The sequence below is a fragment of the Larimichthys crocea genome, chromosome XX, assembly GCF_000972845.2.
Source record: "Larimichthys crocea isolate SSNF chromosome XX, L_crocea_2.0, whole genome shotgun sequence".
In the NCBI taxonomy this organism is placed as follows: Eukaryota; Metazoa; Chordata; class Actinopteri; family Sciaenidae; genus Larimichthys; species Larimichthys crocea.
Window position 1 is genome coordinate 15,323,329 of NC_040030.1, and position 20,354 is coordinate 15,343,682.

The following is a 20,354-nucleotide window of genomic DNA, read 5'->3' on the forward strand; positions in this document are numbered from 1 at the left end:
TCAACAGAGAGTGTGCATTGTGTTTTAAGGTGGATTAATTTCTCAGCAGAGCACAGAGAGACTTCAGAGGCGAAGCTCTGAGCAGAGCAACCCTCGGTTTACTCCGCACAGAGGGGCTTAAAACTGAGCTGACACATCGAGGTTTCACCTCGGATTAAGGTGCAGGAGGAGAGGGCGGGTTAGTTGTGTGTGTGTGTTGATCTTACCTTGACTTTAGCCGTGATGCTGAGTGGGGCGTACCCCGCCGCCTCGGAGTACTCCCTCTTCTCCTGCTGAGCTTGTGCTCCCACCAGGTTGTTGAAGTTGGTGGTCAGGTGGCGTCTCAGCAGCGTTTTCTGAGGAGGGATGTTCAACAGCATGGCCAGCGTGTCCGAGTTAAACCGAGGCTCGAGCATCTGTGAGAGAGAGGAGAGACGCCTCTAAGATCTTTTCTTTTGTTTGGTCCCGTAAACTCTGCGCGACTATCACGTGTACTCACGACTAGCCCTCCGTGCACGCCGCTGCCTCTCAGGTTCGGCGCGTACTCGGCCAGATCCACAGATCTCAGCCACTCCATGACTCGGTGGTTGGACCACTGGACGACCTCACTGGGAGTGAACTGGTTCTAAAAACATCAACATGTGTATTTTAGAAAATCTTGAAGAACTGATGTTTAACATTCTAGATTTAATGCCGACTTCTAACCTCGTTGCCCGGCCGGCGTTTGAGGCAGTTTGGGTGGAACTTGCTGACGTGGAGGACGTGGATGGCGCACTTGATGCTGAGGTGATGCAGCTGGCTCGTCACTTTGAGGAATAACAAGTCATTCTGAGACAAAGAGAGAAGACGAGAGAGATCGGTGCTCAGACGTCCAAGATGTCTTCGACATGATGAAGAAGCCGTCCTCTCTGGATCGTCTATCCGACTCAGTAGAGGCATTATGTACCTATCGTCTGACCTTGGTTACCATAGTAATAATCAAAAAGGCGTAACCTTCCTGAACACAAACAAACAGCTGCTCTGTCTCAAGAAGATCTAAGATTTAACACCGTCCCAAGAGTGACCTTGACTTCAAGTCACTGTCCAATGTCCGAAACGAGCTTGCAAAATGAAGCTGAAACTCGTGATGAGACACTTTCAACACCAGAAATTAAAATCTACGTTCTCACAGTCATCAGTGAACCAGTTTTAATTGGATTCACGTCGATTGTAAGATGACGTGTGGGTCGTTTCCGAGCCTCGACTCTTCCGTTTACGTCCACCTCGATTGGTAAACTATCAATATCGAGGCCGTCCTACAAAAACACATCGGCCTAATCAGAGCTGGTTTACTATTTCAGATTGAAATCAGGATAATCCCGGTTCTGACTCGGTCACAGAGCTAGTCGTCTATCCTTGAATCAAAACTCTAAATTTTGAACGAAGATGGTTCATCAGACAGCAACGATACGCCCCCAAGATACAACCACAGCAAGGGAAAGTACTTGGTAAGTTAATTTTAACCCTGAGAACGTGAAACAAATGCTTCAAATTCAGGTTTTCCCAAGAAATGAAGCATATTTCTTGATTGTACTTGATGAAGAACTCTGGTTTGACTTCACATCGTCAGTAAACTCACCACAGTGAGGTACTGCAGCACCTGCCCGTCCACTCTGCTGTCATTGAACTGGTCTTTGTACTGAGGAAGGCCGATGTCGTCAAGCCAACCTTTGGGACAGAAAATATCAACGTAAGATTATACAACAAGTAATCTGATTGGTCGGCTAGACGTTTATAAGGCTTCAGTACGTACGAGTGACCCAGATGTAATCGAGCTCCGCGGACTTCCCGGGCTGTTTGCCGCTGAACGTCTTGATCGCCAACTGCAGCTTCTTCCTGTGGAGCGGATTCTTCATCGCGAGCTCCTGGAGGAGAAATAACTCTTTACATGCTGTCACAGTTCACACGTGAATTATCAAATTAAAACGATCCTGTAGAGACAGACAGAGAGGTTCGGAGGATGAGGTAGACAAGTGCTGAAGGCGAAACTAACGAGCAGGTTGAACGGCGGAGACAGGCGTCGCTAAACGGCAAGCGGACGGACAGATGGCGACAATGATCAGACAGGTAGAACTGAGAAACATCTGACAGGATGATTTTAGGAAGCGTGCGCCACGTGGTGGAGGAGGTGGAGGTGTGTACGTACTCTCTCCAGGTCTTGCGAAGTCGCCGTCAGTAGCGTCTGACCGCTGGTGACCCAGTGCCGAGCGAGGATGCCGTACTGACCGATTCCGATTTCCTCGAGCCAGTCGCACACCTGCTCGGTGTTCCACTTGGAAAAAGGCAACTTCGGGTCTCTGAGAGGGGGCGACAAGAAAAGGCAAGAGATGAAGACTGAAGAGAGAAGCACACTGTAGATCTATATATATTATTATTATAAGTGTGTTTTCTTACCTTGTGTTCTCTGAACGGGCCAGTCTTGGTCCAGCTGTAGCTCTGAATCCTCCCCTCTTGAACTCCCCCAGCTCGGGGTCGTGAACCTGGGCAGGACTACCTGACTGGCTGCGACGGATCCTGTTGAACGACCAAAAACACTGATGAGGGAGGCCGGACACGGGAGACTCTAAAGAGGATATTGGAGTACTGTGCTGTAGAACTTACTTCCCCCAGAGTTTCTTGATGCCTCTGTGAGTCTTCCTGTTCTCCGGTGAGACGGGCGACTGCTGTCCAGAGTCCACTCCAGAGGACAGAGGCGACTGATCGGACAGGACGCTCTCCTCTTGCTTCTCTGGACGTCCTGTTGGACAAAAAAAAAAAACGAAATCAATGACGCTCCAGTTCAGCAGAGGAAGGGTGAATATTCTCCGGCTTGGCATGGACCACAAACGTTCACTCCAAGTTCATACAAGTTAAGGAACGTTTGTTCAGAATATACAGCAAGTCCCTGAAGGTCCATGAAGTCAAACTTGTGGACCAACAAACAAAAATTATTCTGTTTCATGCACTAAGTTGATATTTGTGATTAGTTTGTGTTGTGAAAAGTGTCTCTTGTAGTGACAAACCCACCAACATCATAGAGGTCATGTTTTCCAGGAGATCCTGAGGCGGAGGAGGTTAGTGAAGTGAGAAGAAAGAAAGCAAGCAGACAGAAAGCAGAAGCGAGCATTAGTCACGCTATCTTTATCTCCAAAATAAAAGCATGTGTACATATTAAAGGCAGCACAGGTACGAGCCTCAGGGAGGTGCTAAACTGAAAAACACTCAGACAAGAATAAGTCTGCTGTCACCTGGGCCAAATGAGGTCACCACACTTTTTCTTTATTGATTCTTCACCTGAGGGAGACTCACAAGACGATTTAACAAGTGTTTGATGTGGTAAATTAGTGGATTCTGTTTTTGAGCATTTGTTCGACTCGCTCTTTCTCAGCATACTCAGGGTGATGCAGTTTGTTTACTTTGGATGTCTCAGCTAGTTGAACTGCACACATCTTTAAGCCTGCACTCCTCAACACCCTTCTGATTACCCTCCTACCCTACCCTGCTTTAATCTCCTGCTCGGTGTCGGCCGATTCATGGGTGGCTCTGTGCTTAGATGCCTTTAAGTGTGGGTGTGTGTTTGGTGAATGCTGATGTGAGAGAGCTGGGTATTATCTTCGAAAGCTCTCCGAGTCGTGAAGGAGTCCTAATAATCCCGGCTTTGGAGCAGCTTGATCCTCGGTGAAAACCCTGACTCCGCTCACCTCTGGAGGCTGTGACTTTTTTTCCCGTTTGTTCATGAAATAACTGAATTTTATGTCTCAAAAAGACTCGACAACGTTAGCAAAATTGACTCAATTCACCTGAAAGTGTATTTTTCAGTGAATACTGAGTGATCATACAGTACCTAAAGCCGGAGCGCTGGCGCTCCTGCAGCGAACTGCCGCCAGAACAAAAAAACAAACAGAGAAAAGATCCGACAGCAAAGCAGAAAGAAGGAGGCGAGGGAGGGAGGAAGGGCACAGAGGAGGAAGCAAGTTGGAGCAAAGTTAGTTGACAAAGAGTTAATCAACAGTTACAGAATATTAACTTCAAGCTTGCTGTTCAAAAATATATTTTCACACTTTACAGCAGAAACAACAGACGTGCAAGAATATTCGTCTATATGCTGATGATACAATCTTATATACCAAAGATAAAATCACAGGTAAAATGATCTTTTCAAAGTGTGACTCACTGAGACTGTAGTCCTGGTCGTGGCCGCGGACAGGAGAGAGCTGGACGGGAGAGAAATACTCTCCGTCGATGTCTCCGTCGCCGTTCAGCTCGGCCCTCAGCTCGCTCTTTTTACTCCGTTTGCCCGGCAGCGTCTGGTACTTGCTCAGCTCCATAAGTGGATTCTGCAGAACGTAAAAAAAAAAAACGTTTGTTACTTTTCAGGTTTGAGCTCCAAAATTTTAAATAAATGACCTTGATGTGTGATAAAAGTGTGGTTGGCTTAGCTTCAAGTGCATCTCTTATCACTTTTATGCAGACGATACCCAGCTATATCTCAAATTTCACTTTTATGCAGATGCTTCGAATTCAAACATTCTTCTTTGGCCTTAATGACGTGGACACATTTTGCCTCTGATCCTCTATTACATTATAGTACACGACATCCCCTCTGCGTCTATATGCAGGCTCAACAGTAAGATAACAGCGTCGGCATGATTTGATTTGGCTCTGTTGTGTAACAGAGTGTCCTCCTCTGGAGGGTGAACGTCGTATCGGACCAGGCATCAAAGTCGCCGGGGCTCCGAAGGAATACGAGGAGAAAGGCCAGCAGAAAGAAACAGCTGGGAGGCAGCCGTGATGGTGAGCGCTACTGACAGCCACGTCAGGTGGGTCTTGGCCCTTTGTGTGTGTGTGTGTGTGTGTGTAATCGAGTGTAAGACTGCGATCACACAGGAGATGTTTTTACATTTTAGTCAAAGGAAAACTCGGCTGTGAACTTTGCTGGTCACACTGGGAGCATGAGGTCAAAGGGCGCCTGGAGCTCACAACAAGTTACATAATGTTAATGTTACAATAATGATAAAGTCCTTTTTATTTATTTATTTAAGTATTTTACAGACAATTTGAAACAACACACCACATCCAAAACATGAGTAAATAAATCAAAAAAAAATTCAATTTTGCTCTTTGAGCTGCATGTTTGTATGACTAAAGATGTTGAAATATATCTATACTCCGGGGCGGTCGGTAGTGGGTTAAGCGGCCGCCCCGGGTGTGGAGGCTATAGTCCTCGCTGCAGCTGGCCCCGGTTTGAATCCCGCATCGGACGGCTAATTTACTGCGTGTCACTCCCCCTCTCTCTGCTTCCTGTCTATCTTCAGCTGTACTATCAATAAAGGCATAAAAGGCCAAAAAAATACTAATAATAATCTTTAGAAAAAGAAATATATCTAGACTCCTTGACTGAAGTCAAATCAAGTGGACACTCCGTCATGTATCATGAACATGTGTGTGATCAGGGGTTAGCTGAAGGTTAGGTGAAGGTTAGCTGAAGGTTAGGTAAAGGTTAGGTTGTGTGAAGTCATGCAGCAGCAGATCAGTACCTCTCCCCCTACGTCTGATTCACTTTCAACTGGCTGGATCTCTACAGCCTACAGCCGACACACACAGGAGAGAGTAAAGAACACACACACACACATATACATAGAGGCAGAGTTAGCGGGTTAGTGATCAATGTTTGTTCAGAAGAAGAAAGTTGGTTATTTAAGAAGCAGCTCTGGTTAGATCAGTTTGGATTAGATGACACCTGAACTGATTTAAATCGATGATGAACCTTTTGTAACGATCCGCTCTGCAACTCTTCAAGACTGCTGGACAGCAACCGGCGCTGATGCCTGGAAAAATACAACAACAACTCTTGAGTGGAGTGAAATCAAAGAAGATATGGTGGCGGTGTGAAGGATGAGCGGTGTGCTCTTTGCTTTGCTGTTGAGAGGTTGGAGGTGCGGAGATACTCACCACGATCCATTAAAGAAGCTCGTGTCGCCGGCGGACACCAGCGACGTGTCCATACAGTTCTGGATACTAAAACACACACACAGATACACACAGGGTTAGATATAGAAATATGTGAGATGTGTGTGTGTTTGAGTGTATTTGTGTGAGCGTTTATACCTGGAGTCCAAGTCTCTCTGGTAAGGAGACGAGCTCAACATGAGCGGTGAAGAACCTCTTGATGAAATCTACACGGAGACAAAGCACGAGTTTGTTTTTTCAGTTTGTAAACAGCAAAACATCAAATTATGATCCAGCTGTTTTATACGTCACCGTCTTACCTCTGACCTGAGGATATCAGAGTGTGCTTTGTGTGTGATGGCTCTGAGTCTTAAGCTGCCGCTCAGCTCCTCTTCACTACTCCCTAAAAACACAAAGAGTTACAATGGAGCGATCTGATTGGTCAACAGGACATTGAGTATGTGCTCAAACCAGGGTGACATCACTAGAAATATCACTCCGCAATCTCATGTAATGTAAATAAATATTAATAGCAAAAATCTTTCTTCTGTATATTCTGAATATTCTGGATTTTATGGAGCTGTTAGACCAACTTGTTAATACAGGTGTGTACGTCGTTAATGCAGGTGTGTACGTCGTTAATGCAGGTGTGTGGCTCATTAATGCAGGTGTACATCGTTAATGCAGGTAAGTACGTCGTTAATGCGGGTGTGTACGTCGTTAATGCAGGTGTGTACGTTGTTAATGCAGGTGTGTGGCCCGTCAATGCAGGTGTGTATGTTGTTAACGCAGGTGTGTACGTTGTTAATGCAGGTGTGTGGCCCGTTAATGCAGGTGTGTGGCTCGTTAATGCAGGTGGCTCGTTAATGCAGGTGTGTGGCTCGATAATGCAGGTGTGTACGTCATTAATGCAAGTGTGTACGTCGTTAATGCAGGTGTGTATGTTGTTAATGCAGTGTGTGGCTCGTTAATGCAGGTGTGTACGTCGTTAATGCAGGTGTGTACGTCGTTAATGCAGGTGTGTAGCATGATCTCTAGAAACTTTAATCATTAATTCTTTTAAGAGCCAAATATGAATGTTTTGATTATATATTTTGTTTAACTTGGTAACTGTTGTATAATCACAATATTACATGAGAGGGTGTGCTCTAACATCATCACTGCTGTCATGCCAATAATGACGGTAAAACATCCTCTGGTGTAAATGTTGCTTAAATATCACACAGAGAAGATTCAGCGCTTCATAAACAACTCGTGTTTTCATGAAGAGATGTGACTCTTACCCTGAGTGAGAGCCATGACTTCCCTCATCTTTCTGTACTGTCCGAGCAGGATGGTCAGCTCCTCTATACGTCGATCCTGTCACCAGCAAACACGCAAATATGTTACCAACTTGTTAAGTTAAGTAAAATTATTGTATTTGAATAAAAATTACCTTCTCATCATTGGAAGCTAACAACGACTCCATCCCCACCTTCAGCCTCTGGTACTCTTGGTCTAACAAAGAAAAACAAACGAGGCATTAAAAGATTATTCTGGACTCACGGTGAGCTCACGTCTTGTAAATTTAGGGCATGATGGGTGCCTGACGCGATGCCGGCGACAGACATGACAGCCGTGCTAATATGAATAAACAAGCAAAACAAACAGGAGGTGACAGCGCGGCTGCCCACACCGTCACCTGGAACAAACACTGCACAACAACAGAACCGGTGCCAACACAGACAGAAAGTTCTGGATTCAAAAAAATTATGATTTATACAGCCGAGCAAGATAACACACACAGATACGTTCAAATACAAACACTTATCTTAAATGGAAACTCCACCAATTTGCACATAAAGGACAGTTTAGCCTGAGAATACAGCTGTCCGGATTATTTAGCTTCTGCTACATCGAATTTCAGCCTAACATCTTCTGGAAGTGCGATAATAGATTGCTGGAATGCCCCTTTAAGATATCTGGCATCATGCAGACAGACCGACATGTTAGAGCTTTATACACACTGATACGAAGGCCACTGAGGATAACCACACATCTGTTCTCACACTATGTAACTTTGGGCTCCGGGTCGGGAGAAGTACGTAACGCTTTACGGCACTAAGTCACACAGCAGCAACTATTTCACTGATTCTGGTGAAACTGGATCATATTTTATGGAGGAAATGTTTTCTGGTTTTCCCTCTGATGTCCTCCGGCTGCTCCGCCTCAACTCTCTGTGATTTACAGAGTTTATGATGGACAGTGAAGTAAACTGCTGACAACTGTAGCTGCTGTTAGCTCAGTTTGTTAGTCGGGCTGCCCAGACTGTGAGCTCAGAGCACCAAGACGATGAGGAACTGAGGGTGGTGTCGTGCCAGAACCTGAGCTGAGCAATGTAACCAGGCTCAGCAGCCTCTATGGACATAATGGCAGAGGAGAAGAAAGTGAAGAGGACGCTGACGGAGGAAGCTAAGAAGAGAAAAGGAGAGAGTGAGCGAGCAAGAAGCCGCCGGACAAGAGTAAATGTGGGACTGACTTTTAGTGGTTGGTGAGAGCTTGGTGAAATAAAAGGCTGAAAGACAGACGCCGAGCTGGACTGACTGCTGCTGGACTAGGCAGTGATATCAGCTGGCTGCTATAACATAAACGTGAGATCAAAATTAATACATGTGGCCGTCGTATAAATGGTATTAAACCCTCAAAGTACGTGCATTCTTCGACCAACACAAACAAAGTCCAGCTGTGGTCCAAATCTCAAACCAAACACTCGACATTTGAAGTGACGACTTGCTGTTTTTACATTCAGTAGTCGAGTGGCTGCACAGGCGGGAGAGTTTGGTTGAAAATCAGAACCACAACAACACCACACACACCATGCCTTACATTTGTTAATCAGCTGCTTGACATACACCTCCTCTACAGCAGAGGGCAGCAGAGATGCAGAAACAAGTCAAGTGTGCAGCAGAAGAGGAGAGAGAGGACATGTTGATTAGATGTTACAGTAATCGGAGTTGACAGACGTGCGTATCACACTCTGACAGATATAAAGCGATTGGTCAGGCCGTACCTCTCTCTGCGTTGTCATTGGCTGTGCTGCCCCTCGCCAGCAGCTGGGTCTGCAGGCATTCGATCTCGGCGTCTTTGGAGGCCAAGAGCTGCTGCAGCTCGGAGATTTCTGCCTGTGGAGGAAGGCGAGAGCACACGTCCGTGAACTGTGTTAGTCTTCCAGGTCAGTGGACATCGCAGCATCCTCTTGAAAACAAGTATTTTATCAGGTCTCAGCTGATCTCTGAATGTGATTTGGGTGTCGATGTCTCATGGGACTCGTGAGGGTCACATGGAACGAGGTGTGAATTGTTCGGGGTAATGAGATTAGACGACATTGTGAGCTGTTCATAATGCATCTGTTGGAAACACAGACCTACACAACAAGGAAGACAAACCAGCTCCCAAGAGGCAAGACGGACACCAGAGACTCGTTCAACATCCAAAGGTTCAGCCTAAATATACGTTTCTCTGGACCTCCTCCATGGATCCCTTACTCATCTTAGACCTTCAGGACTCGACACCAATGCATCTATCTTTGGTCTCCACCAAGAGTTCTGCCAGATGTCTGAATGTGAAATACACATCCTAACCTAAAGACAAATATTTCTTTGTCCAGCTGAACCTCTCAAAAACTGAACTGCTGGTTCCTCCCAGACAAACATCAAAATTAGGAATCATGATCAGTGACCAACTAACCTTCTCCGATCACGTTGACTCGGACTCAACACGCTACCCAACTCCTGATACAGGCTGTGGTGGGGTGGTGACTCGACGGGCCTCCCAGCCCACTCAGTAAAACCCTTTCAGATGATCCGCCTGGTCTTCAATCAACCCAAAAGGTCACGTTACCCCGCTGCTGATCGAGCTCCTCTGTCTACCGGTAGCAGCCCACATTAAAATCAAATCTCTAACGCTGACTACAAAGTAGTCTTCAGTTCTTGAACGTCCTCATACAGACATATACGCTCAGGACAATCCAAACGTTTCTCGTCCTACCAGTTCCTACCAGATCAGGGGCGTCCCTCTCTACCTTCACAAATCTCCTGAAGACATCCAGCTCTTCAGAGAGGACCTCCTCTACAACACTACCAACAACTGGACATGATAAATTTATCCCCGTCTGTCACAGTACAGTGCTGCACTAACACGTCCTCGTCACACTGTACCTTGATTGCGTCAGCTAAATGACTAACGACTAAATCAACCCACCTCAGTTCACACCAAAACCAACGTACAGCCAACTCTACGAGACTGCGTCAAGAAGAGGAGAACAACTTACGCAATATTGTAGCCAACAAAAGGAGATGAACCTTGCCATCCAACATCAGTTCACATGACTCACATGATTAACCCGACACACACACCCACAGCTAACGGGTTCGGTCACACTTTCACCATCTTTGTTGCGTGTCAGGTATGAAAACTGCAACAAAAAATCATAACAAACAAAAATAGATCACCTCTATTCATTTAGCACTTCACGCCTACGTGAACGTTAAAATGCACCAGAAGGTTGTTTTTTTCTGTGATGACCTAATCTGAGAAGATAAAACACATGAATGGGAGAACGCTGTTGAGGTACGACAGTTGGTGACAACAGGTGTGTTCACAGTTTATGGCGGTATGCTGTAAATCCAAACTTAACGCCTCCTGCAGCTGCCTCACAATAAAACCCAAAGAAGCCTGGAGGCCGACAACAGAGGAGCGAAGTGGACCCGAGACACAGAAGAACTCAAAGAGGATGTAGAGTTATGTTACGGCTTTTATTTTGAAATGTTTCCTGTGTGTTTCTGTTTGTTGATACGTGAAGCACAGGCGTTTTGGACCACCGGGAAGAGGAGGGCCGGTGTCGTGCCAGAACCGGAGCTGTACACTACGTAAGTTAGTATCATGGATCACGTTAGCTGGTCTTTTGGTAAGCTATAAACAACTTATCCACTCATGACTCTATGTCTGAGCTAACGAGATCTGGACCAGAGCTGGACAAGCGAGTAATGTAACCGGAGCTCAGCAGCCTCTACGGACATAATGGCAGAGGAGAAGAGAGTGAAGAGGACGCTGACGGAGGAAGCTAAGAAGAGAAAAGGAGAGAGTGAGCGAGCAAGAAGCCGCCGGACAAGAGTAAATGTGGGACTGACTTTTAGTGGTTGGTGAGAGCTTGGTGAAATAAAAGGCTGAAAGACAGACGCCGAGCTGGGCTGACTGCTGCTGGACTAGTCAGTGATATCAGCTGCTGCTGTTGGTGATCATGAGTAATGTAATCAGAACAAATACTCGAGTACAGTCACAGATTTCTACATGCTGCTTTAAATGTCTGCTACATTTCAAACAGCGTGTCGTCGGGTTCACCTGCTGTGCAGTAATGATCTAAATCTGTGCAACATTAAACTGACATGATCACACACACACATTTACATCCATGCAAAACAAAAATGTCAGCGAGGCAGAAGCAGACCGTCTGACTCCTTTCTTCTCGAATATTTGTGATTTGCAACAGAAGTTCAGCCGTCACGAGACAAAACGAAACATCAGGAGGAAGAAAAAGAAAAGCTGCAAGCGCAAAATCAGGAAGAAGAGCGGGAAGTGGAGGAGGTAGGAGAGGACTAATCAGAGGAAACGGGACGAACACAGGGAAGCGACGAGGCAGGAGAAGGAGGAAGAGGAGGAGGAAGAGGAGGCACCTGTGCGCCGCGCCAGCGCTCCTCCCAGTGCTGCTTCTCCAGCTGTGTGTGCTCCACAGTCAGCTTGAGGCTGGACAGCTGGGTCATGAGCGACTGGTAACACACATGGAGAGAGTAAGAGATGGAGAGCTGGAGAGAGCGGAGACACAGGAAGAGGGTGATGAACAAAGAGGAGGAGGAGACGAGGAGATGAGGATGAGAGATGGACGAGGAGAGAGGATACAGAGTGAAGGAGGGAGAGGAGGAAGCAGTGTAAGCACAGAGAAAGCAATGACCACCTTCAAATGAAGCAATAAGAAACAACGTGTTAGAGAGACGCCTCATCAAAGATGTTAAAAACATCAAATAGAGCAACGGGAGGAGGATTCAGAGGAGATGTAGATAAAAACAGTTTTTAAAGAAATTTAAAGGTAAAGTTAGTTCAGCTCCTGGATCCCAGCAGACACGGCTACGACTCGTTCCAGATGTGTGGCCACCAGAGTCGATCAAGGTCACGCGAGACAATGTTTGTGACGCCACCAGAAGCTGCTTGCTGCTGCATGTATTTCACGCTATGATCAGATCGAGCTGACAGGAAATCGGACGCAAAAATGGCTTCGAGAATCCAGACGGTTTTTCAAAATAAAACTCCCAGTGCAGACTACTGAATGTAACACTGATCAAAAATGTGACTACGTAGCTACTCACAGAAGAAAAATGACTGAACAAGATAAGTCTGGCTCCGTGTTAGACCAAAACAGCATCGTGGAGACTTTCCCTGTGGGGTTCTGGCATAAAAACGACCTCTAAATTTCCTTAAAGTTCATGGAAACGCACTGCTGCTAGGAAATCCTGTTTTTTGTTCATGAGTTTATTGAAGCTGGCTTTAGTCGCTTCATCGGCCTCGTTAAAGATCTGATATAACCTCGTTAACCCTGCAGCTGATTTTATTCAGATCTTTCTTCTACAGATATCTGGAATCTGTAACACTGATAAAAAGTAAAACACGCCACATGTGACCAACATGGAAGCAGTTCTGCGCTCTGGCGTACCTTCGTGCCTCGTAGTTTCCTCTCGTACTGGCCCTTCTCGCCTTCCAGCGCCTCCACTTTGCTCTTCAGCTGCTTCACCTCATGTAGCAGATCCTGCAGAAACGAAACAAAAACGCAACATCTTTCACTTCATGTGTCTTTTTTTTTTTCAGCAGTGGAAAACAACAACTCATGCACGAGAGTTCACCCACTCTGAAACTCCCAGCTAAACGCCAGAATCAACATCACTGACATGCCGACACATAAATAAAGGTTCAGGTTCACATTCAGTGGTTAATAAAGGAAACACGATCCTCCTGAAACAGAGACCACAGCGTGCAGTTAAATCAACAACCAAGGGGGGAAGAAGATGAACCTGAGGGACCCAGAGCGAGACTGAAAGCCGTCCAGGCCGCACGTCTGCCGTCGTGCGAAGGGAAAAAAACCTTGTAAAGCGTTACATACATGACCCATCCACCTGGTCAGCGTAGGAGGAAACGGACAGATGTAAAACTTTGTTAGTAGAGGGAGGAACCAGCGTCATGCAAGCAAACCACAACAAATCAAATAAAGACACAATCGCCTGCTCCCGATTTAAAAGAATCTATGAGGGTAAAATCCAGGCCTGAAATGTGTTTTAACAAATGCTTCAAACATTCGAGGAGTTAGACAACGTAAGGAACGTTCCTCCAAACATCGCACAGCGTTAGGGCTCCTCATTGCACTGACTGTAACTCCTCAAATGTGTGGAAGTATTTGGAAAAGCAATTCTCCAAATCTGCAAGAACCAGAGTAGAGCATGAACCCCACCATCCTGCAGCACACACACACACACACAATGACACACTACAAGAGAGACGGTTAGTTTGATTCTGTGGAAATTTCCAAATACCGGGTCGGTGTGTGTGGATGGTTAAAAAAAGGGAAGAGGAGGAGAAGAAGAAGAGGAGGAATGACGGAGGGAAGGAGAGAAGGGGAAGATGAGTTCATCCATCAAGTCTCCCTACGTGTACAGTCTGTCCTCCATTGTGCATCGTCTGGGCGTCAGAGCCGGGCGGGCTCAGGTGTGAGCCGGCCGACCCGACCTGAGGGCCGTGGTGGCCCCGGGCTTGGCCGCCTCCGGGCTCCCCCTGCTGCTGAGCGGCCTCTCTCTCCTCCAGGGCCCGTTTCTCCTGGATACGAGTGCTGATCTCCTCCTGAAACCTGCACATCTGCTCCTGAAGCTCGCTGATGAAATTTACCACACACTGGGAGGGAAGGAAGGAAGGAAGGAAGGAAGGAAGGAGGCGATGGAGGAGAAATAAAGGGCAGCGGAAGAGATGAAGAAAAGAGGAGGAGAGACAGACATGAACTTATCTGTTAATCTCGTCAGTATTTGGACTTGTTTCCACGTCTGGATGATCAACACTGAAGAAAAAACTGAACATTTAACACAGAAACAACGTGAACGAACTCGAGGACGAGAAAAGCTTCGTAGATTAACGGGAGGAAACATTAAAGCAGCAGCAGCAGATCCACAAAACTAACTGAGACAGAGCGCGAGACAGACGCAGCCTCGGGGCAGATACAGGTGAGGCATCGTGCCTCGCTGTGTTGAAATACTGTGAGAAAATGATGCATGTACACACAAACACAGTAACAAGTCTTGTAGTGACAGGACCGACAGGAAAAGAGCGGGAAAGGTTGGACGGTTCAGTCGAGTTTGGAAAGGGTTAAATCTGAGGCAGCCGGACGCTCGTCCGAGACGCTTCTTCAGTATTTAGCTGAGAGGCGGACGTCGCTTCACTCGGTTCGTTAGTGCTCGTTGTTGTTGTGACGACCTGAAGTGTGAACTGTTGTTCAGTCTTCTGGGATGTAAGGGCAGTTATAGGTGGGGGTTAGTGTCTGAGGCCTCCTCCTTTGTTGACGGACGGTTTCTCTACTTTTCAAATAAAAGTTCACGTACTTAAATCTGTCCATGACAACTAGCGAAGCAGTTTGGGAAACTCCACAATCTCTCGAAAGATTTAACGTTGAAATCGTGTCTGTTGCAGGTATTCAGAGTCAGAGTAGTAAACTGGGCGACTCCATGGAAACAGAAACCAGATAATTGTTGTATAATCGCAATATTAAATTTTAAGGGAGTGCGTTATCGTCATTACTGGCACATCTGTGATGATTACGGACCTCGGCGTGCCAATAATGACGGTAAAGCACAACCTCTCATTAAATATTGCTTAAATCAAAAGTAACAACAATAAAACTCCAAATAAAGTTTAATTCCATTGAAGATTTGACCCCGATTTCAACAGAACTACGACAATTGTATGGATTATTAAAAGATCAAAAAAGAAACTTTTACCGACACATCGAGTTTAGCTGCTGATGTTCTCACATCCCGACAGCTCTTCGTGCGTATGACAACATTTTTTTAACGGGAATAAAGAAAGCAGACAGCCACAGACGCCGAAGAACAGCTAACGGACGAGCTTGTCTTGTTGTTTTAATCGATAAAGTTTACCTCCCAACGCACGCTGATGCGATCTGTCTTTCAGCGGATCATTAAACCTCCATCTAAGAGCTCCACCCTGAAACAAAACCCAGAATTCAAACCAGGACAGACGGAGAGGAACGACGTCAGACAGACGCAACTTTTTTTGATTGAATCTATATAAAACGCTAAAAGTTCAAAAGTCGTCCACGGCCGGAGAATGTCACAACTCCAGAGCTTGTGAAACCACAGAAGAATGCACGATCATCAACTTTAAAACCTCGTTCCTGAAAAGTTGTTTGTGTGTGTGCGTGCGGTGCTGGAGTGGTTTCCTGAGGTGAAAGTGTTTGGCCCTCAGGAATGCTCAGCGTGGATGCCTGCCATTCCTCGTGCCAGCCGACCGGAGCCTTGCAGCTGTTACTAACCACACACACACACACACACAACACAACACAACACACACAAACACGTGTGTAAGATCAGACAGAGTATCCTATTACTACACCAACTGAGCATCAACTTGTCAGTGTTAAACATCTCTGTGTTAGGCTCCACAGAGGCCGGACGGATGTTGAGACTGAGCCTCGAACTCAGAGCCAGCAGTCGGTACGGTACTGACCAAAATGTTGTTTGGTCGGTCCGACACTCTGTCCAGACTCTCAACAACTACTGGACGAATTCCTCTGATGTGTATCACGCTTCATTCACGTGTGTGTGTGTGTGTGTGTGTGTGTAGAACACGAGCCTCTGTGTGTCAGAAACGTTGCATCCTGTTTATTTATTCAAAGCGCCGCCTCTGTGCCGGATACATCATACGGGTATCTCGCGGTGCCGGTAAAGAGCAGCAGCAGCTGAGCGCCACGATGAACAAAGACAGTAAGACAAGCAAAGATCAGACTCAACTTTGGTGGCGTCTCTGTGTTTTTATTATTATTTCAGGTTTGTCTGTTCTCTGCACAAACAGACTTTGAACTATGGAGATCAGTTCTTATCAATAAGACGGAGGAGTGTGAAGAGTGTAGCATCACAGAGACAAGGCTCAATGTCTAGTCTTTACTAGTCTAGTCTTGTCTTTACTAGTCTAGTCTACTCTAGTCTTGTCTTCTCTAGTCTTAGTCTAAACTAGTCTTGTCTTTACTAGTCCAGTCTTTACTAGTCTATTCTACTCTTGTCTTAGTCTAGTCTACTCTAGTCTTTAGTCTTTACTAATCTAGTCTTTACTAGTCTAGTCTACTCTTGTCTTAGTCTAGTCTTTACTAGTCTAGTCTTTACTAGTCTAGTCATGTCTTAGTCTACTCTTTACTAGTCTACTCTAGTCTTGTCTTAGTCTAGTCTTCTCTAGTCTTAGTCTAGCCTAGTCTAGTTTTTACTAGTCTAGTCTACTCTAGTCTTGTCTTCTCTAGTCTTAGTCTAGCCTAGTCTTGTCTTTACTAGTATAGTCTACTCTTGTCTTTACTAGTCTATTCTACTCTTGTCTTAGTCTAGTCTAGTCTACTTTTGTCTTTAGTCTTTCTAGTCTAGTCTACTCTTGTCTTTACTTGTCTAGTCTTTACTAGTCTAGTCTTGTCTTAGTCTAGTCTAGTCTTGTTTTGTCTTGTCTAGTGTTTACCAGTCTACTCTCTCTTCTTATCCTTATCATGGTTGCGAGGGAGGCGGGGTCCACCGTAGACAAGACTCTGGTTCACAGAGTTGACACATAGAGACAACCATAATTAACCAGTTAATCACAAATTAACCAATTAACCGCGTGCCTTTGGACTGTGGGAGGAAGCTGGACAAACTCCGCACAGATCGGTCTGCACAGCCGGGGGTTCGATTTAGGACGTGACAGGACATTAACCGCTGTACCACCGCGCCGCCTAAGTAATCAACAGTGAGCTTTAAAGTTTTTAAAATGTATTCTTTAACGGTTCAACACTTTCACTCTGCAAACACAGCTTAATCCGGACGGAGCGGGCGTGGTTTGATCCGGTTTGACCACCAGCAACTTGAACAAACAACCCCTCAACTGTCATCACACCTGATCCAGATGTGACTAACTGAAGTGAAGCTCTCACTCTGCACGATGGATTTTTTTTACAGTGTTGACTTCGCGGTTTGGTGTCAGCAGAGTGTGCGTGTGTTGTTCAAACTGTCTTCAGAGACCGTTTGACGTGTTCTGGCTTGTTTCGGAGCTTCGACACTTGAACGTCGTCCAGACAGAGAAGATGAATGTACAGTATGTCTGTTTATTAACCAGGTGACAAATCTGGCTGCAATACGTTGTTGGTACAAGCACTCATCGACTGATAAGAGTTTCGATTTCGATATTTTCAGGTGGCGGTGTTGGCAGAGAGACGTGGGAAAGCTGACGAGTCGGACCTGTTGACGGTTTTAGTGGGAAAACCTGAAACTGGAACGACGTCAGGAGCCAACATTTAGTTTATATACAACTCACCTGTTCAAATTATATTAAGGCTTAAAGTTATGCAGGATTAAGAGCATGGACAGGAAGCGATGCATTTTACAGCAGCAAGAAGACGAAGTTAAAGTTAAATTTGAGATGTTTTTATGTGCCAGACAGTCAACTTAATCCGTGCACGACCGGTTCTGTCTGGGAAACCGTTTATTTTGGTCGGAGTTGTGGCGGATTACTGCGACCACAGCAGCCCCATGTTGAATGTTGTTACTACTCCGTTTGGCTCGGAGTCAGCGAAAACATTGAAAACAGACAAACAGCCGACGTACGTCCTTATAGAGCGGGTCTGTCCCGGAATAATCCCTCATGGAATGTGATTGTTTTCCTTCAGCTCAACAAGACAAACATGCCAAGAGTCTCTTTTTTTTCAGCATGTGTGTCATTTTATGTTTGGAAGAGACCGAAATGTTCATCTTGTTTCAACAACAATGGGAAAAACAAAAAAAAACACATCTGCATTCAGAGTTTTTGTTGGTAACTTCATCCAAGACGCAGCATGAGGTCTCGATGGAGGCTGAACCGTTAAACATAATCACTGGAACATGGCAACAAAGACTGAAGCACGTTCGACTCACTAACAGAAGATAAACCCAGATTAAACCAGTTTACAGTGTTATTGTTACTGACATAAAATCATACACCGACATAACAAGTAATAAATAAACAAGTCCACTGGGAGGCTGAATGCTAACTTTAGCATGCTAACATGGTTAGCAGGTATAATGTTTACTACATTCACCATCTTGGTTTATCATTTAGGCTAATTAGCACTAAATTAGCCGATAAGCAGTTAGCATTAAGACAGCAACATCACTTTAAGAGTCTACAGTGAGGCTAAATGCTAACTTTAGCATGCTAACTTCATGATAGTTAGCAGGTATAATGTTTACTAGAGTCACCATCTTGGTTTAGCTTGTAAGCATGCAAAGGTTTGCTAATTAGCACTAAACTAGCTGATAAGCAGTTAGCATTAAGACAGCAACATCACTTTAAGAGTCTACTGTGAGGCTAAATGCTAACTTTAGCATGCTAACATGGTTAGCAGGTATAATGTTTCCTATAGCAGCGCTGTGAGGCTCAGTGTTAACTTTAGCATGCTAACTTCATGATGGTTAGCAGGTATAATGTTTACTACATTCACCATCTTGGTTTATTATCTAGGCTAATTAGCACTAAATTAGCCGATAAGCAGTTAGCATTAAGATAGCAACATCACTTTAAGAGTCTACTGTGAGGCTAAATGCTAACTTTAGCATGCTAACATGCTCACAAACACAGTACTAACATACTGGTGTTCAGCAGGTGATATTAGCATTAGCATGCTAATCAGAGATGGATTATGAACACGTGAACTAAATTTGGCTACAAATCTACTAAAAACGCTAAAGTGGCTAAAAAATGCAAAATGTGACATCACGATACTGTTACGTAGTTAGTCCAACATGATGTTTTATTTACATTTTGTTTAGTGGCGCCTTTCATAAAAACATCAATACAATCGAAACACACAAAGAAATAAAATATTGTAATAAAACATAAACTGCAGACAGTCCAATGAGGGGAAAGGGAGTTATATTCAACTTATATATTATTATATGACAAACAGTACACACCAATCTATCATGTCACGTCAACTGATGTGTTGACGCGTTGGTTGCACCTCAGTGGTTTGGATATATGCACCTATGGGTGTTTAAGCAGCCAGCTGAACGAGTTACATAAAAGCGATCCGCTGCAGGACTTTCCATACCTCGGCTTTGTTCTGCTCTTTGTCCACGGGATCTTGCGGGTGTGCGTTGGTGTGCGTCTCGTCCATGCTGACCAGCTTCAGTTTGAGGTACGACACCTCGTCCATCAGATCCAGCTTCTGGGTCTCCAGAGAAGTCCTGCTCATGAGCTCCTGGGAGGAAGAAGAAGACAAAGAATGCGAGTTTAGACGAGTGGAAAACAGCTCCAGCACCTATAGAAAATGTTAAAGACGCACATCGATCAGAGGCCCGGCGTGCTACTCCACTCGGTGTCACGTTGTTCCCACACTAACAGAGCGCACTCGGCTCAGCTGGGGGCCCAGACCCCACGAAGCTAAATATACACTCACACACAGGCAAGCGAGGGACTCTATTAATACATCTCTGAGCTTCTTTGGTATGAGACAGAGGAAAAAGAAAGTGTGTGAGAGAGCGAGAGGCTACGCCGGCCACCGAAACATGAAGAAGTGCGTGTTGTTTCTCTTTGACTCACACAAAAACACACATCTCCGCCAACTCCCTGTGTGGCTTTCGTTTCCTCATCTGAATCCCACTTCCTCTTCTCTAAACTAAAAGCTGGATTGTTGTTTTATGCTCCCGACATCCATCAGAGATGTCTGTACACTGCCTGACTCATTAAGAGGGCTGTAACTTCGCACTACTTGTGCAATAGTTCAGTTTAGAGATGATTTTGAGACGAAATAGCCGCCCAGGCCCGAAGCCTGGTTACTCAAACGAGCCACCTGTAACGTCTTTGCCAATATCGTGGCAGACTCTTCATAAACCTGTGGGTGACGTCCCGGAGACGACGTCCATGTTTTATACAGTCTGTGGTCACAATATATAAAACTATATAACTGATTCTACTTTACTTCTTTTCCTCTTGACGCCACATTAAAAGACGACTCTGTTTGACCACAGAGCGATGCCACAAAATGTGTCAACGCCAAAGCCACAGACAGACAGTTTAAACCCCTCCATAATCACACACACACACACACACACACACAC

General features: G+C 45.4%; 1 protein-coding gene across 5 annotated transcripts in view; it reads right to left on the reverse strand.

Annotated features, from left to right (window-relative positions):
• The window catches only part of ppfibp2b (PPFIA binding protein 2b), a 48,012-nt gene that overhangs the window by 6,969 nt on the left and 20,689 nt on the right, over positions 1 to 20,354 (reverse strand). For 2 of the 5 annotated variants that reach the window (XM_027272162.1, XM_027272163.1), the window contains exons 5-24: positions 19,346 to 19,495; positions 13,675 to 13,914; positions 12,689 to 12,781; positions 8,996 to 9,107; positions 7,382 to 7,443; positions 7,230 to 7,305; positions 6,267 to 6,349; positions 6,106 to 6,173; positions 5,950 to 6,015; positions 5,765 to 5,825; positions 5,535 to 5,582; positions 4,172 to 4,334; positions 2,620 to 2,755; positions 2,413 to 2,532; positions 2,165 to 2,315; positions 1,772 to 1,883; positions 1,598 to 1,686; positions 685 to 807; positions 479 to 604; positions 207 to 395 (exon numbers count right to left, since the gene is read on the reverse strand). In XM_027272162.1, coding sequence (XP_027127963.1) covers positions 207 to 395; positions 479 to 604; positions 685 to 807; positions 1,598 to 1,686; positions 1,772 to 1,883; positions 2,165 to 2,315; positions 2,413 to 2,532; positions 2,620 to 2,755; positions 4,172 to 4,334; positions 5,535 to 5,582; positions 5,765 to 5,825; positions 5,950 to 6,015; positions 6,106 to 6,173; positions 6,267 to 6,349; positions 7,230 to 7,305; positions 7,382 to 7,443; positions 8,996 to 9,107; positions 12,689 to 12,781; positions 13,675 to 13,914; positions 19,346 to 19,495 — 2,268 coding nt within the window. The remainder of the gene's footprint in view (positions 1 to 206; positions 396 to 478; positions 605 to 684; positions 808 to 1,597; positions 1,687 to 1,771; positions 1,884 to 2,164; positions 2,316 to 2,412; positions 2,533 to 2,619; positions 2,756 to 4,171; positions 4,335 to 5,534; positions 5,583 to 5,764; positions 5,826 to 5,949; positions 6,016 to 6,105; positions 6,174 to 6,266; positions 6,350 to 7,229; positions 7,306 to 7,381; positions 7,444 to 8,995; positions 9,108 to 12,688; positions 12,782 to 13,674; positions 13,915 to 19,345; positions 19,496 to 20,354) is intronic. The other 3 variants (XM_027272165.1, XM_027272166.1, XM_027272164.1) reach the window with 2 other exon arrangements.